At 37.4% G+C, this 18,257-nt stretch overlaps 1 protein-coding gene across 1 annotated transcript in view; it reads left to right on the top strand.

Annotated features, from left to right (window-relative positions):
• Positions 1 to 16,879, top strand: part of LOC309960751 (pseudouridylate synthase TRUB2, mitochondrial-like) — a gene marked incomplete at both ends in the record, with an annotated part of 30,097 nt that extends 13,218 nt beyond the window's left edge. The window contains one exon of the mRNA XM_082837681.1: positions 16,627 to 16,879. Coding sequence (XP_082693807.1) covers positions 16,627 to 16,879 — 253 coding nt within the window. The remainder of the gene's footprint in view (positions 1 to 16,626) is intronic.
• Positions 16,880 to 18,257: the final 1,378 nt, after the last annotated feature.

Genomic DNA, 18,257 nt, shown 5'->3' with positions numbered 1-18,257 from the left:
TCATTACTCTGAATTCTTTTTCAGGTAGACTGCCTATTTCCTCTTCATTTGTTTGGTCTGGTGGGTTTTTACCTTGCTCCTTCATCTTCTGTGTATTTCTCTGTCTTCTCATTTTGCTTAACTTACTGTGTTTGGGGTCTCCTTTTCACAAGCTGCCGGTTCATAGTTCCCGTTGTTTTTGATGTCTTCCCCTAGTAGGTAAGGTTGCTTCAATAGGTTGTGTAGACTTCCTGGTGGAGGAGACTGGTGCCTTTGTTCTGGTGGATGAGGCTGGATCTTTCTGATGGGCAGGACCGTGTCTGGTGGTGTGTTTTGGGGTGTCTGTGAACTTAGTATGATTTTAGGCAGACTCTCTGCTAATGGGTGGGGTTGTGTTCCTCTCTTTTAGTTGTTTGGCATGCGGTGTCCAGCAGTGGAGCTTGCTGGTCATTCATTGGAGCTGGGTCTTCATGTTGAGATGGAGATCTCTGGGAGAGCTCTTGCTGATTGATATTACATGGGGCTGGGAGGTCTCTGGTGGTCCAGTGTCCTGAACATGGCTCTCCCACCTCAGAGGCTCAGGCCTGACACCCGACCAGAGCACCAAGACCCTGTCAGCCACATGGACAGGTACGTGGGGAGTTCCTTTCTGTTTGGGAAGTCTGGGGTCTTCTGCCAGCATTCAGTAGGTGTTCTGTAGGAGTTGTTCCACATGTAGATGTATTTTTCATTTATTTGTGGGGAGGAAGGTGATCTCTACTTCTTACTTCTCAGCCATCTTGAAGGTCCTCTGTCTTGCTAAGAGTTTTTTTATCATGAAAGGCTGTTGAATTTTGTCAAATGATTGTCCTGTATCTATTGAGATGATCGTATGATTTTTAATCCTTCATTCTTTTAATGTGGTACAGTACATTTATTGATTTATGTATGTTGATCCATCCTTTCATCTCTGGAGCAAATCCCATTTGATTATGGTGTATAATCCTTTTACTGTGCTGTTGAATTCAGTTTGTTAGTACATTATTGAAGACTTTTGCATCTATGTTCATGAGGGATATTGGCCTGTAATTTTGTTTTCTTGTAGTGTCCTTGTCTGGTTTTGGTATCAGACTAAATCTGGTCTTGTAAAATGATATTAGAAGTGTTCTCTTCAGTTTTTTGGATGAGTTTGAGAAGGATTGGTATTAATTTTTCTTTAAATGTTTGGTAGAATTCACCAGTGATGCCATCAGGTCCTGAGATTTTATTTTTGGTGAGATTTTTGAATACTGATTCAAACTCCTTATTCATCATTGGTCTATTTAGATCTTTTATTTCTTCATGATTCAGTCTTTGTAGGTCTTATGTTTCTAGGAATTTATCCATTTCTTCTATTTGTTGGCATATAATTGTTTATAATAGTCTCTTATGATCCTCTGTATTTCTGTGGTGTTGGCTGTAATGTCTCCTCTTTCATTTATAATTTTATTTGTTTGAGTCTTCCCTTTTTCTTTCTCTGTTAGTCCAACTGAAGTTTGTCAACTTTGTTTATCTTTTCAAAAAACCAACTCTTAGTTTCATTAATCTTTTCTATTGTTTTTCTAGGCTCATTTCATTTCTTTCTACTCTGATCTTTATTATTTCCTTCCTTCTGTTAACTTTGGGTTTAGTTTATTCTTCTTCTTCTAGTTCGATGAGGTGTAAAGTTAGTTTGTTTGTTTAAGATCGTCTTTTTTCTTTATGTAGGCATTTATTGCTATGAACTTCCCTCTTAGACCTGCTTTTGGTGCATCCCATGAATTTTGGTATATTATGTTTCCATTTTCATTTGTCTCAAGATATTTTTGATTTCCCTTTTTATTTCTTTTTTGACCTATTGGTTGTTTAGAGTGGGTTTTTAATTTCCATATATCTATGAATTTTCCAATTTTCTTCCTATTACTGATGTCTAGTTTCATACCATTGTGGTCAGAAAAGATACTTGATATGACTTTGGTCTTCCTAAGTTTCTTAAGACTTGTTTTGCCGCCTGACATGTTCTATCCTGGTGGATGTTCCATGTGCACTTGAAAAGAATGTGTACTCTGCTGCTGTTGGACTCTATGTCTGTTAGGTCCTTTGATTTATATTGTTGTCTATGGCCATACCACCCTGAACACGCCCGATCATATATGATCTATATTTGGTACAAGTCTGCTGTTTCCTCACTGATTTTCATACAAATGTTTTTGTAATTTTTGTGAAACACAAGCACCAGAGCAAAAATCACCAGAGTATTTGATATTTAGCTCAATCAGTTATAATCTGTTAATAAGGCCAATGATGTTACTAAGAAATAACTATTTAATTAATGTATTAATCATGTTACATAAATTATCACATTTAGCATTTACAAAAACACTTAAAGATACATACTGTTATTATCTCCAATTTTCAGGTGAGGAAACTGAGGCTGGAGAACTTAAGATGTTTATCCATTGTCACATAACTACTAAATGTGTAGCAATATATTCAAACCCACCTCTCATTGAGTCCAAAATCTGAGTTCTAAATAATTAGCCTAATAACTCTATTGCTCCACACAAGGATTTTCCCCTCTGTTTCATAACCAAATTAATTCCTAACTAACAATTTAATACATTATGCACCCCTGATTACAACTTCAGATCTGGAAAGGGAAGGAAAATATGTTGCTGAAATTTAAATGATTACTACTATTTTTAAAATTAATTTTTATTGGACTAGAGTTGCTTTACAATGTTGTGTTAGTTTCTGCTATACAGCAAAGTGAATTAGTTATATGTATAAATATATCTACTCTTTTTTAGATTTCCTTCCCATTTAGGTCACCACAGATCATTGAATAGCGTTCCCTATACTAAATAGTAGTTTCTCATTAGTTATCTATTTTATACATAGTAGTGTGTTTATGTCAATCCCAATCTCTCAATTCATCCCACTACCTCTCCCCCCTTGGTATCCATACATTTGTTCTCAACATCTGTGTCTGTATTTCTGCTCTCAAATAAGTTCATCTGTATCATTTTTATAGATTCCACATATAAGCGATATTATATGATATTTGTTTTTCTCTTTCTGACTTACTTCACTCTGTATGACAGTCTCTAGGTCCATCCATGTTTCTGCAAATGACACAATTTCGTTCCTTTTTATGGCTGAGTAATATTCCATTGTATATATGTACCACATCTTCTTTATCCATTCCTCTGTTGATAGACATTTAGGTTGCTTCCATGTCCTGGCTATTGTAAATAGTGCTGCAATGAACATCAGGGTGCATGCATCCTTTCGAATTATGCTTTTCTCTGGATATATGCCTAGGAGTGGGATTGCTGGGTCATATGGTAGCTCTATTTTTAGTACTACAATTTTTTAAACTTACAATACACATATTACAGTGACATCATTAATATACTCACTAATAGAATATGTAGTTTTTATCTTCCAATATTTCTTTTAAGATGTGGCCAAGTAGGTAGTCAAAGGGAAAGGCTGGGAAAGCAATATCTTCAAGGTATGGGCCATTAATAAGTATAAAGATAATCTTTGGCGTTCGTATGACTTAATTCCATATGATATTGGCATTGGTGACACTGGCTTCTTTTGATTTCCTTGACACCATAGACCTAGATTTTCCTCACATCTCTTTGGGGTTATCCATCTCAGTTTGTTTTGCAGGTTCATCTCACTCAACTGATTCCTTTAATGTTGGTCTCTTTCATGGTTATGTTTCAGGCCTCCTCTTCTTTTCACCTACACATACCCCACATGGTTATATGCATAGCTCACGGTTTTAATTATAGTCTATATGCCGATGACTTCCAAATCTTAATCTGGAAGGTGAATTTCTCTCCTGTGCTCCATATCACATTTATAACTATTAATATCTCTACCATCCATCAGTTGCCCTGACAAGAATTGTGCATATTATTTTTTAATTCTCTCTGTCTTTCTCTCTCCCTGTCTCTCACCAGTTAATTACCAAGTCTTTTAAAGTCCACTTTCTAAATCTCCCCCAAATCTATCAACTTCTCTCCATCCCTTGATTTAAATCTCCATCATTCTTGCTGAGATCATTGCAACATCTTCCTAATCATATTCTTAACAGTATTTCCCAGCTCTGATCCATTTCTAATTGCAGACAGTGTGATTTTTTTTTTAACATCTTTATTGGGGTATAATTGCTTTACAATGGTGTGTTAGTTTCTGCTTTATAACAAAGTGAATCAGTCATACATAAACATATGTTCCCATATGTCTTCCCTGTTGCGTCTCCCTCCCTCCCACCCTCCCTATCCCACCCCCAGTGTGATTTTTATATTGTCTGTTTCCTACTTTAAAAGTCGACAATGGCTGCTCATTGCTTTCATGGCAAATCTTGAAATCCTAACAAGGATGGAAATTATCTTCAATATTTGACATCGCCAACCACATCTCTTCTCATTCCGTCCCAGGGTCTAGGCTCACATCATGCTATCTCTAACCTTTGGGGCCTTGCTCATGCTGGTACCTCTCATTGAAATGCTTTCCCATCTTTCTATTGCCCATCCCCTCCTTCATATTTGGTCTTCAGATCCTTACTCCTACTTGCCTTTCAGTTTTTATTTCAGGTATTACTTTCTCTGGGAAATTTCCCAGTGTCAAATGTTGAGTTGTATTGCTTTTCTATATGCTTTCATAGCACCTTGTAACTTAACCTCATCCTAGAACTTATACTTCTTTATAGTGCTGTATCATAATTGTCTACACACTTGGTTTTATCCTACATAAGATATCAAACCCATAAGAGTGAGGAATGTGTATTCTTTACTATGTATTGTATGCTGTGCTAGTAAATGCCTGGCATGTGGCACATACTCAAGAAATATCTGTTGTATGGAATGAATAGCATAATCCAGACACCAACTTGACCTTTTTAAGATTTATAATCAATTGAGATGAATAGAACCCATATTCTTTCATTTAAAGGATGGTATTCTAAGCCCAGTAGGATATGAACAAATTTAAAGAGGATAATAGGTCACCATTTCTTCTTAAGTAAATATAAAATATTAAAACTGAGCAATTGGGATTTCCCTGGTGGCACAGTGGTTAAGAATCTGCCTGCCAAGGCAGGAGACACGAGTTCGAGCCCTGGTCCGGGAAGATCCCACATGCCGCTGAGCAGCTAAGCCCATGCACCACAACTACTGAGCCTGCGCTCTACAGCCTGCGAGCCACAACTACTGAAGCCCACGTGCCACAACTACTGAAGCCTGCACACCTAGCGACCGTGCTCCACAACAAGAGAAGCCACCGCAATGAGAAGCCCTCACACCACAAAGAAGAGTAGCCCCACTCACCACAACTAGAAAAAGCCCGCGTGCAGCAACAAAGACCCAATGCAGCCATACATAAATAAATAAATAAATAATTTTTTAAAAAAACAACTGAACAATTAATGATTCAGGCTGCACGGAGGAAAAAAGCTCCTGAATAACAGATACAAGGATGTGCTAAGCTTCATTTATTTAGAGGTTTACAATTATTTAGAAGTTCTTATTTAGTAAGTAAGAGAAGATAATTTACCTTTGCCAGTTCCTAAGTATATATATGGTTGATTAATCGAAATTGATAAGCAAAGGAGAAGAGAAGTTAGTGAAGAGCCCACTCCTCATTCTTTAGGTTCACACACAAGCCTAGAGCATAAGACTTTCACTTAAGCCCTAACTAACATAAGCCACATCTGTCATTTCGGTTCATTGCCTCTGCTCTATAAATAGGAAGAAACCAGGGCATACCTCATCACTTCCAACCAGTGACAAGATGGAGTGCTAAAGAATGGAGTTGAACCAGGGATAGTTAAGTATGTGGAAGCTGGGCTCAGTTAGAAAAGGTAAAATGTATTTTAAAATAAGCATTATGGCCCAGTTATCTCATTTATGCAAGGGGAAAAATATCACAAAACCATACAAGAAATTGGATTTTTGAGCATTTCAAGAGAAATTTTTTTTTGCCTCTACCCCAGTTCAAGTTATAGGGTAAATATTTTTACAATCTAAGTGGGAAATTTTATTTTTTTCTTAAGGGAGCTTTACTCTTTGTACACTAATTCTTTGTTATTCTTACTAGAGCTACATATTTTGGACGTGTCTATGTTAAAGGGGTTCTCATGCCAGTATGTCTTGATCATGATTTTGTTAATGGATGCCAAGTGATGATGCCAGCACTTTTAGGGCCATTTGCCTTTGAACTTAGCACACTGTGTAGATGATAACGAACAGGGAGATTTTATCTTGGCTGTGAACTTATTTTCCATCGGTAATGAAAAACATAGCATGCTTTTAAAGAAAGTTCTATTTTAACCACAATCTTCTCTCTTTGATCCTTACTTAACCCATACTTTGGCTACTGGCCTATGTATTTATCTCTTATTCCCAAATAGTGTCAATTGCAGCAAAGCTTAACATTCCTTTGTTTATTTGCTTTTTAATATTTATTTATTTATTTGACTGCATCAGATCTTCATTGCAGCATGCAGGATCTTTTGTTGTGGTGCTTGTTGCGGTGCTTGTTGCAGTGCACGGGCTCTTCATTGCAGCTTCTTTCTAGTTATGGCGTGCGGGTTTTCTCTCTCTAGTTGTGGCATGGGCTCCAGAGGGCATGGGCTCTGTAGTTTGTGGCAGCGGGCTCTCTAGTTGAGGTGCGTGAGCTCAGTAGTTGTGGTGTGTGGGCTGAGTTGCACCACGGCATGTGGGATTAGTTCCCCGACCAGGGATCGAACCCGCATCCCCTGCATTGGGAGGCAGATTCTTTACCACTGGACCACCAGGGAAGTCCCAACATCCCTTTGTTTTAATTCAATGCTTTCATCTAAGAATATCTAGGAAAAAGGCCATTATTTTTAATTGAGTCCAATCTAACATAAACATAAAATTAGTTCAGATTTTTAAAATATACTTCTTACTAAAATCAATACTTTGCAAAAGATGTTTAAATCAATGCCTAAAATGCCTAAAGGAAATATTCACCCTCTTAACAGCATTTGGAATTAAACATTTGGAGTTTAATTTCAGACTGTTTTGCTTGTTTTCATTGTGTATTTCAATAAAACAGTATCTATAACATCTTGTAATTAAAGATTAAAGTTCCTATCGTAAAAAATTTTCCTGAAATAGTAAACATATCAAATTAGTTGGTAGCATTCCAGAGTTTTTCCAGCAAATGAAGGTTTTTATTATTTATACATATATACAATAGTAAAGAAGTCAAGGAATTTCAGATAAATTTTAACAGGGGTCATTGTGTTAAATTCCTGATGATCCCATAGCTCAGTCTACAGAGAAAAGGACTCTGAACATTTAGGAAATCATTAAATGGTTTAAGTTTCAATTCTGTATCTCCTACCCAAAGGAAAAAAAATTGTAGTGTAATCTCTCTCCTCTTTTATCATTTATTAATTGCAAAGTAAGCAGCTCTTCACTGCAGTGGGACATCCTCTTAGAGCAGAATAGTAGGTCAGTGCTACACTATTTCTAGGAATAATGTTGGAAAGCATTTGTTTTTAGAATCTACTGGTAACTTTTGCATATATTACAAGATCTGGTAAGCCTGAAGATCCCCAAGCTTATTTCTAGCCACTCAGTCTACAGCATTCATTGCACATGGTCTGCTGTTCCTTCTCCAATCCTTCATCACGGACTAAAGAACAAATTCCTTAGGATAATGAGTGATGACAGTGGAGTTGATGGAGTAACTGTCAGCTTATTCTTAGTGTCCAACAGACTTTCCATTTTAAACAACAGTGACCTATACATTTTGTAAGTTAAAATGTTTAAATTACTTGGTGAGCAGTGGCTCTTACCTCTTTTTTTTGAATAAAAATTCCAAATATATCAAAAAGATACAAGAATAGTATAATGAATCCCATTGTACCCTTCACCTAAGACTCACCAGATTCTTGGCATTTTGCCAAAAAGTTTTCTCCATCTCTCTGTCTCACCCCCTTCTTGTTCCTCTCTCCATATATACTTATTTAATAATAGTAAATTTCATACTACTATTTTTACTGAATCATTCTCTTATATAACCATAATGTAATTATAAAATCGAGGAAATTTTACACTGATAAATTACTATTATCTAATATACAGTCCGTATTCAGATTTTGCTAATTGTCTCAGTATCATTCTTTATAGAAATTTTTTAAAAATCTAAGGTCTAATCCAAGGTTATACTTATCATGAATTTTATATTTTAAAACAATTTTATCCTACCTAAAATTAGAAAATGCAGGTGATGTCGTTGTGTGTAAAGATTGGTAATTTCATCCTTATGATGCAAAAAAATAAAATAAAATTATTAGAGGAAAATTTTAATCAAATTGTCTATACATTGTCAATTAGCTAAAATCCTGAAGATTTCAGAAAAGATTTCATGGTTCTTGCTCTCAGATAACTCACAGTTTAGGTGCTGAGGCAGATCTAGAACCCAAGTAAAAATTGACTGATAAATAACTATTATTATATATCCAGCAGCTTTCGCTGCAAAGCAAGCCACCCTTAAAAGTAGTGACTTAGGACAACAATCTTTTTTTTTCCTTACCTAGCAATTCTATGAGTCGGCAATGCCTACTGGCCAGTTCTTCTGTTGGTCTTGCTTGGGCTCAGTCACGCAGCTGCAGTATGTTGGCTGGGTTGGTTGGGGGCTAGTGGCTCTAGGACAGCCACACTCATATGTCTGGCAGTTGATACTGGCGTTTAGTTGGTACTGACCCTGGATTAGGGAGCAAGGTTGACCGGGCCACATGTCTCCATCAAGGTAGCCCAAGTTCTTTCACATGGTTGGTCTCAGGGTGCCAAAGAGCAGCAAGAGAAGGCAAGCTCCAGGGCACAGCATTTTTCAAGTCTCTTTTTACATTGCACTTGCTTATTGCCTCTTCGGCCACATGTCAAATGGCCAAATCCATTTGGAGTCTCTCCAAGGCCACAGGTACAAGGAGGCATGGATGAATCAGGGTCACCACTGAAAAAATCTATCTCGATGGTATAAAATTTGACTAGAGTGAAATGAGGAGCAATGTCATGGAATAAGTATTATTTTGTAACTGTGCCTTATTTTAAAAGTATTCAATGTCAGTCAAAATACACTATGGGAATTATGATGCAAAATTATTATGGTTAGACTAGTTTAAGAAGACCTCAAGAAAAGAATGACGTGTAATGGCTCTCAAAGAATAGATAAGAATTGGATGCATAGGGAGAAATTTATGGACAGAGGGTTTGGAGTGGGAAAATGAAAGATATAACTTTGTCAGTTATGGAACTGGCAAAGAACATGACATATATGTGGGATAGTGGAGGAACAAACTTAAGTTGAGTAGATGGCCCATCAGAAATAATAGAAAATAAGATTAGGGTGAAATCAGCAAAAACTATGAATGGGGCCGTTTAAAGGTCAGCCATAGTTTAGAATTGTAGTTCCATGACACCAACAATATTTTAAGAGAAATCATTTAGTAACAGCATTAAGATGGATGAGGTCAGGGGTGAGCTGTAAAAACCAGATACACATTTATTGCAATAATCCAAATTAAAGTAATGACATTGAGAATAAAGAGACTGGGCCAAATCTAGGAGACATATTAAGTGAGAAGAAAGAAAGGTATGAATTTGATACATATTTTATATAGAAAAAAGTGGAATTTTTAAACTATAGGTTTAGACTCAATATCTGTTTCCTCTTTCATTTTCTTTCCTTCTACATCATAGTCTTACATATATATATATATATATTTTTTTTTTTTTTTTTCTTTTTTTTGCGGTACGCGAGCCTCTCACTGTTGTGGCCTCTCCCGTTGCGGAGCACAGGCTCCGGACGCACAGGCTCAGCGGCCATGGCCCAGCCGCTCTGCGGCATGTGGGATCTTCCCGGACCCGGGCACGAGCCCGTGTCCCCTGCATCGGCAGGCGGACTCTCAACCACTGCGCCACCAGGGAAGCCCAGTCTTACATATATTTAAAACGAGCTAAAATATCATCTTTAATGTTTTGCCCCAGTTTGTTTAGCTGTTCTCCATACAACTTCCAAAATTTCCTGCTTCTGAAAACTCTGTGATTAGTTGACATCATTAAACTCTGATACCCAGAATAGAACACAATATCTCACATGTACCTGCCCAGGACAGAGAACAGTACTGATCTGAATATCATACTTATATTAATGCAATTGATGTCTTCATTAGATATTTTTCCTGTGATATCATATGATCTGTTCATATTTATACTATAAAATCAACTAAGTTCCTCAGAAATCTTACATGAGGGCATTCCAAGTCAGGTTATCTTCTAAATCAATTTTTTTCAAATATTTTTAAATGTATGCCCCCCAAATAGTCTTAGTTTTAAAAAGAAAACTTTTTAAGCCTATTAAAATTTAAAAGAGACTCATTCTACACATGGGCAAACTTTTAAAACTCTTTAGGAATAATTTTAAATCTCTAAGAATACCTTTTATCAGTATTATCTGACTGCCATTACATAGTCCTATAATGTGTGGGTCCACAATCAAATGCAATGTTTAGTACAAATTATATTCTTTTACTTGCATGATAAGAATTTACTGAACATACTTATAGAAACATTTATAAGACCTCCTTTTCTGTTCTTAACATACAACTATCCCTAGAGAGCAAGGAATCTGAAATCATGAGGTATAAATGCACTGGGAGGCTAGACATTTTCTGGATACTCATGCACAAGACAATGTGCTCACATCTAAGTACGGCATTAGGGTGACAATTAGTCCTATAATGTCCTTTATTGACCTGGAGAAGGAATGAAAATTATCAGCGATGTCTTACCAGTCTTTCGTCTTCTTACAAGCAAGGCAACGAGTAAATATGACAGTTTAAGAAGAGGTGTAAATAAGGGACACAGCTAGGACTGTGTCCTCATCCTCCCCCACCACACACACCTATGCCAATTTTTGTAACATGGGCATCCTCTAGCACTATAATTTTCTTTTTTAAAATTTTGCTAAACCCTGAAAATCATCTTATCTCAATGACCAGTGAGTCAAGCATGTAAAACCAAAGAATTGTTTTTCTAGTAAATAAAACTCTTTGGCCTTCATGGTAAAATAAAATTTCATGTTTGTTCATATCCTCTCCTATATTAAAAGTTTCTTCAGGGTAAGAATTATCTCATACTTTTTCTGTGAATAGTCGCATACAGGTAGTTTCATAGTAGATATTCAACAAATATTTTCGGTTAAATGTAAAAATCCATGATAGCAACAAGCAAAACCCACATATATATACATATTTTATATATATATATATATATATATATATATATATATGAATATATATGAGTGTGCCTTTAAGCCAGGGGGATAAAATCTCTTGGGATTTGAAGATGAGAGTGGCAATAGACTGCAAACTCTTTTTTGTTTCTTTTTTTTTTTTTTTTTTATGGTGCTTTGATTGAATAAGAGGAAACAGGAAACTTCTCAGGAAATGTCTCGGGCACTTGAGGTGAGAGAGACACATCGGGAAAGAGAGGGAGAGAGAGAACCACTAACCACTAGAGGGCGGCAGCCATCTCACTTGCCATAACTAGCTTCACTCAAGCATAACCCCTATACCTATAGCAGTTTAATATTTCTTCTAACTAATACTTTGTCATTTTCTTCCTCTTAGAGCAAATATCTGTTATGTAGTTGAACTAACTTTAAAATACCAGTGATTTAGATGGATAATACCTGGGATCATGAGATCGAATAAAACGTTTAGAATCTGTTGTTTTTAGTGTTATTTTGGTCCCATAACTTAGAAATAAGGTGACACCTTGGATTTGGGAGAGAAATCACTTCTCACACGAAGCGTTATTCTTTTTTTTTTTTTTAAACATCTTTATTGGAGTATAATTGCTCCACAATGGTATGCTAGTTTCAGCTTCACAACAAAATGAATCAGTTATATATATACATATGTTCCCATATCTCTTCCCGCTTGCGTCTCCCTCCCTCCCACCCTCCCTATCCCACCCCTCCAGGCGGTCACAAAGCACCGAGTTGATCTCCCTGTGCTATGCGGCTGCTTCCCACTAGCTATCTACCTTACATTTGGTAGTGTATATATGTCCATGCCTCTTTATCGCTTTGTCACCGTTTACCCTTCCCCCTCCCCATAGCCTCAAGTCCATTCTCTAGTAAGTCTGTGTCTTTATTCCTGTTTCACCCCTAGGTTTTTCATGACATTTTTTTTTTCTTAAATTCCATATATATGTGTTAGCATACGGTATTTGTCTCTCTCTTTCTGACTTACTTCACTCTGTATGACAGACTCTAGGTCTATCCACCTCATTACAAATAGCTCAATTTCATCTCTTTTTATGGCTGAGTAATATTCCATTGTATATATGTGCCACATCTTCTTTATCCATTCATCCGATGATGGACACTTGGAGAAAAGGGAACCCTCTTACACTGTTGGTGGGAATGTAAATTGATACAGCCACTGTGGAGAACAGTATGGAGGTTCCTTAAAAAGCTACAAATAGAACTACCATATGACCCAGCAATCCCACTACTGGGCATATACCCTGAGAAAACCATAATTCAAAAAGAGTCATGTACCAAAATGTTCATTGCAGCTCTATTTACAATAGCCCAGAGATGGAAACAACCTAAGCGTTATTCTTACAAGTAAAATTTAGTCTGTGGCCTGTAGAATACTAGTTAAGGTTGCTTCTTCTTAAGACACGTTTTACCCTTTATCCTAGCATACAGGCAGCTACAGCCAGAGAGTCCCTTTGCCAAAAATACCTCTCCATCAGCTGTCACTCTACCTGAAATCCATTAAGACAGTGGATCCCAACCTTTTCAAAGTGAGGGCCCTTGACAAGCAAAATATCACAGACCCCCATGTGATAACTCTTGAACTCTTAAGATCAGTAGATTAAATAAATATATATATGCACACACGCATATAAACATAAAAACAATACTGTAAAAAGACATACTGCCAGTAATACCTTTTAATGAATTCATGTTGTATTAGCCACAGTAGTGTATATAGCAGTACAAATAGACAAAATATATTATTTAATCAACCAACAGTTAAGGCTCTTTGCCTAAGCAAGTTCATGAATCCCTTGAAGTAAACACACAGTGTACTCCTTACCTGTAGCATAAGGTCTGGGGTCTGAAAGAAGAGAATCATTGAATTTATGTGTTATCCCACTAAACCTCCACTTTTAAGATGGAAACATCATATTTTTTGGTTAGATTTTTTTTTAACCTCACCAACTCTTGGAAATGGAAAATGTGTATCTTTCTACATACAATTAAGAAATGCCACAATTCCTGGCAGTCATCAATTAAGACACCCGACGTAAGTGTGTCTGTAGCTGCCGACATATGTTCTCCCCGTGAGGACTTGTTAAGCTCAAAGTTTTTAAAATATCAGTGGAAGTTTGATCTCTCAAAGACGTCAATTCCAAATACAGTTTGTCTGTATGACGCAAGCAACTTTCTTTGGTGTCCTGCTGAGTACATAGCCTACATTCTGAACTCAGCTATCCTGTGGGTTTTGACATCATAGATATCTCCTGGCACTGTGAAAAGAGTATCTGGCACCATGTGGCTAGCTCTGCAGAGAGCCAAGTTTCCATAGCTCATGTTAGCTGACAGTGAGACTCCACCAGTCAATTCTGGCAAAAGTCAAATTGCATCTTTTATGAAAATAACTCATTGCATACTCTGCTTCTGCTTCTCATTGGAATCCATCACCCAGAGGATATTTTAATTAAATCAAGTACGTAATCACAAATCCATGCTTGTTTAATTATTATCAGAGAAAGGAGCCAAATATAATAAAGATCATATGTGGCACTTAGCTGAGGAAAACAAACATACTCAAAATACAGCGTTCAATTCCTACATCAATGAAAAAGCCATCATATAATATGGGAGAACTTAATTGATTATACTTTTCTATGCCTCAAGGTTATTTTACTATAAAATAGAAGTGATTATTCTTATCCTTGTCAAATATAGAGGAGGGGTCCATGAGTTAAAAGCTAAGAGAGAGAGAGAGAAGCTTGTTCATAACCTATGGCGGTGTTTTCCACCCTTTTCAAAAGTCTTCTTTGGAGACAGTAACTCCACAACCTTTCACATGTGGTAGCGGTACTCAGTCAGACAATTCTGGGCTGCATAATTATTTGCAGGCCCTTGTCAATAGATAGGACATTCTGGAATTTGAGGCCCATCAGTTGGGAAATGCTGATCTGGGCTAACGTTCATTTCTGAGGTCCAAAGAGATTAACCAGTTTGTACAAAATTACACAATTAACTAGAGCTAGAACTCTAGAGCTAAAATACAAGTCTTTTCAAACTTTGTCACATACAATTTCCACCATCCCAGAATTACAGAGGAAAGTAAAACCATGAAAAGAAGATTCTTATGCTAAATCAGAGAACTGTATTTTCAGGCAAATCTATCAGCTAAGTGCCAAGAACACTGCTATAGTTTATATCTGGAAACTCAGGAGGGTGCTCAGGAAACTTATAAATAGAATGGTTACAAATGGTTTGATGTGGTCTTAAGACATAAATAATGTTTAGCAGGTGTCAAACCAAGGCCAGGCTCTATTTGACATTTTCATCAGTGACCTAGAGAAAACATTGGCAACCGAGAGAGCCAAAATCTCTCAAAAATATTTTACATTTTAGGAAGCCTTCTGATGTCTCCTGCCCACAAATTATCACTCCTCTTCTCCCATAATCAAGTTCCATTTCATCCCCACAGCTCAACTGACCTCACCTAGGGCTTAGATTATTTCATTAATTACCGCTAAGCTACGAGTAACTAATATAACAGCTCTTCCAAATGCCTTGGAGATCTTTAATTTTTTAAAAATTAGTTTATTCATCCAGAAGAATACTAGTAGTATTCTAGTAGTAGTAGTGGGTGGAGGTAAGCATCTCTGTGCTGCTTACTGACAAGAACGTTTCTTCTTGCCAAAAATAACCATAATTCCTCTAAACTCATTAACATTTTTGAAAAAATTCTTGAAGATTTCAAAATCACATCACTTTTTCTTGCTGAGCCTGAACTAAACTTCTAAACCCTTCTCCATATGATTCTCCAAGCAGCAACTAGCAAGTGATCAGTGACAACTGATTGGCACATGCCAGGAAACTTAGTTGCCATTTCTGATCTATATGATGTGAGTATATTCCTGGCTGGAGGTAAAGAATGGTATTTTACAACCTCTCAAAAACACCCCCTCCCTATAGCTCATTTTATAAAAAACGTACTTCTTTTTTTGCTCCCTACTTCTTGTTACTTATAAACCATGCGGAAGCTTAAAGAAAAATAACATAGCAGCAGCTTTGGTTTGTATTAAAGAGAAAGCAGATCCTTCTTCAGGGTCACCTAGATCTAAAAATTATTTCTGGAAGTAACCAAAATACCTACAGTGGTGTGAAATTATATAAAATGAAGTTGTAGCTGTATGTAGTGAATGCTTAATGAATACACTACTACATTTTTTTTTTTTTTAGTAAAAAATGACACCAATTTGGGACCAAAAAAAATCCACAAACAAGGGTTTCCAAATGAGGCTACTTCGAAGCAGCCACAAGAATCTGACAGGTCATGAAAGTAAATTGTCTCATACAGGCTTTGCTGTTAAAAATACTACAGTGATGTATTTTTATAGGCAGGCGAGGGAAAATTGTCTATAAATAGCTCTAGGAAGTTTTGCCAAGAACTTAAGTTGCCAGTAAAAATATTAAATTGACCATCATTAGAAATATTTCAAATTTACTTAATACTTAAAAGGCAAACATAGTAAGAAACTGAATTATTGCAGTTTTTAAGTTTGTAGCATTACCTTGTCTCTTATATTGTATTTTTCTAATTTTTTCCTCCATTTTCACATCATATGATTTTCTTCATCCCCAATTTTATTTACTTATTTATTTATAAATTTTTATTTATTTATTTTTGGCTGCGTTGGGTCTTCGTTGCTGTGTGCAGGCTTTCTCTAGTTGTGGTGAGTGGGGGCTACTCTTCGTTGCGGTGCATGGGCTTCTCATTGCGGTGGCTTCTCTTGTTGTGGAGCACGGGCTCTGAGCACGCAGGCTTCAGTAGTTGCAGCACGCGGGCTCAGTAGCTGTGGCTCGTGGGCTCTAGAGCACAGGCTCAGTAGTTGTGGCGCACGGACTTCGTTGCTCCGCGACATGTGGTATCTTCCCGGACCAGGGATCGAACCTGTGTCCCCTGCATTGGCAGGCGGATTCTTAACCACAGCACCACCAGGGAAGCCCCCCAACTTTATTTTTATTCATCACTGATTTAACTGTTTTATTTCTTTTCTGTTCCAAAGTGTGGATTTTTTTTTAAACCTTATCCCAGCAACTTTCTCTTCTGCATTTCAAATCTTCAGTGCCAATCAATTTCTTTTTAAATGGGTGTGGTGAGGTGGGAGGGAGAACTTCTCCTTTCTTACACTGGCAATCCATATCAATAAGATGCCCTCCATCCTGACTTCCTTGAGGGTCAGCTGTCGGCACTCGACCATGAACTATGACTTGGCTGCTACGATCTCTAATCCTAACTCAGGTTTGTGAAGTTTCACAACTTTTTCCCTTGAGAACAGCCAGTGCTGAGCTGGCACGACACAAGCAATTACAGATCTTTGAAGAGCACGCTGCTCAAGTCCATGTAAGGAATACGGTCCTTGGTCAAGGCAGCTCCTCCTCATTCAGTAGCAGCCCTGAGAGTGAGGGGAAGACTTTGGAACCTCCCTCTGATAGCCTTCTCCCATGCCAGTTTGAGAAAAAGCGAAAAGGAAACATGTTAAACATTTCCGACAACATTTCAGAAAGACAGTCTGATTCATGGTGACTTCTAACTTATTAAAAATGAGAAATATTTATATATATGAAAAACCAATTAATTGGACAGTTACCTAACTGGTTATAAGTTTAAAAATTAGAAAGTTTCTTAAATCAAAGTCTTAGGTGTTTCAACTCCCTCCTGTGAAGAATTTAGAAGAATCACTTTAACCCTTCATTTATGCCTTGGCTTGGGAATGAAACAAGGAACAGAAACAGGGCTGGAGCTCAGAATCAGGATCAGGGCTTAATGTGAACAAGCTTCCTAGTCTTTTGATTTTTAAAAGCTACCTCATGTAGATTTTCTTTAGACACAGACAGTATTTTCCCATGTTTAAAAGTGTACCTTCTGGGCTTCCCTGGTGGCGCAGTGGTTGAGAGTCCGCCTGCCAATGCAGGGGACACGGGTTCGTGCCCCGGTCCGGGAAGATCCCACATGCCGCGGAGCGGCTGGGCCCGTGAGCCATGGCCGCTGAGCCTGCGCGTCCGGAGCCTGTGCTCCGCAACGGGAGAGGCCACAACAGTGAGAGGCTCGCGTACCGCAAAAAAAAAAAAAAAGTGTACCTTCTTGTCCTCACTAACATAATTTTTAACTTATTAAACTTGCCGATTCTCTCTTACATTCCAATGTCTACGCCCCCCACTCTCACAGCTCTTTACTAGTTACTACAATAGAGGTCCTCTCAGCTAGCAATTTTAGAGAATATGTTATATTTTAATATAAAAACATCCTTCCCCAAATTCTTCCAACAGATGACCCATGTCATTTCTTCTGATACTCTACCACTGAAAGCTACAACTGAGGTTAAGTGTTGACCAAAGACCCCTTTTCCTGTTTTCCTCAGAGTTACTGAAGTTTCAAATTCTTCCTGGGAATTTCAACGTAAACAAGAAAGAGTTTGCAGTGATTTTCATAACATGTTCCTTGAAACCCGGGAGCCTCTTAAACACCACTAGGGTTATGTAGAGGTATGCAGAATGATCACAGCTGGATTTAATTTATTTCCCACATTTTTTTTTTTCTTCTGTAGCCTAACTTTAAAAGATTGAGGTTTAGGGACATGGAAAACTAGCCTTATGATTTGGCAACACTGCCCAAATGACCCTTACCCCGTTGAAGAAGACCATTTCACAACTCACTGCCAGTTATTTTGGGACACATTCACTGTCTTAGACTGAGCTGTGCTAGTCTTCAAAACAGAGTAAGAACAACTTTGCTTTTGGCAAAGCTTATTCATTTTATACAATGACAGGAGTGAAACTAGTGAGGCTCCTCAGTGTTGCTTCTGTTCTTTATGTTTGCCTTTGGCAAGTGTATCAAAGGTTAACTTTACTTAATCCTTTGGAATTTTAATTTCCAAAACACTGTCACTTATAAACTTAAATTC

The sequence above is a fragment of the Leucopleurus acutus genome (assembly GCF_964270905.1).
Source record: "Leucopleurus acutus genome assembly, chromosome: 4".
Lineage (NCBI taxonomy): Eukaryota > Metazoa > Chordata > Mammalia > Artiodactyla > Delphinidae > Leucopleurus > Leucopleurus acutus.
The sequence above is the reverse complement of the archived record's forward strand: the minus strand, read 5'-3'. Positions and strand labels throughout refer to the sequence as shown.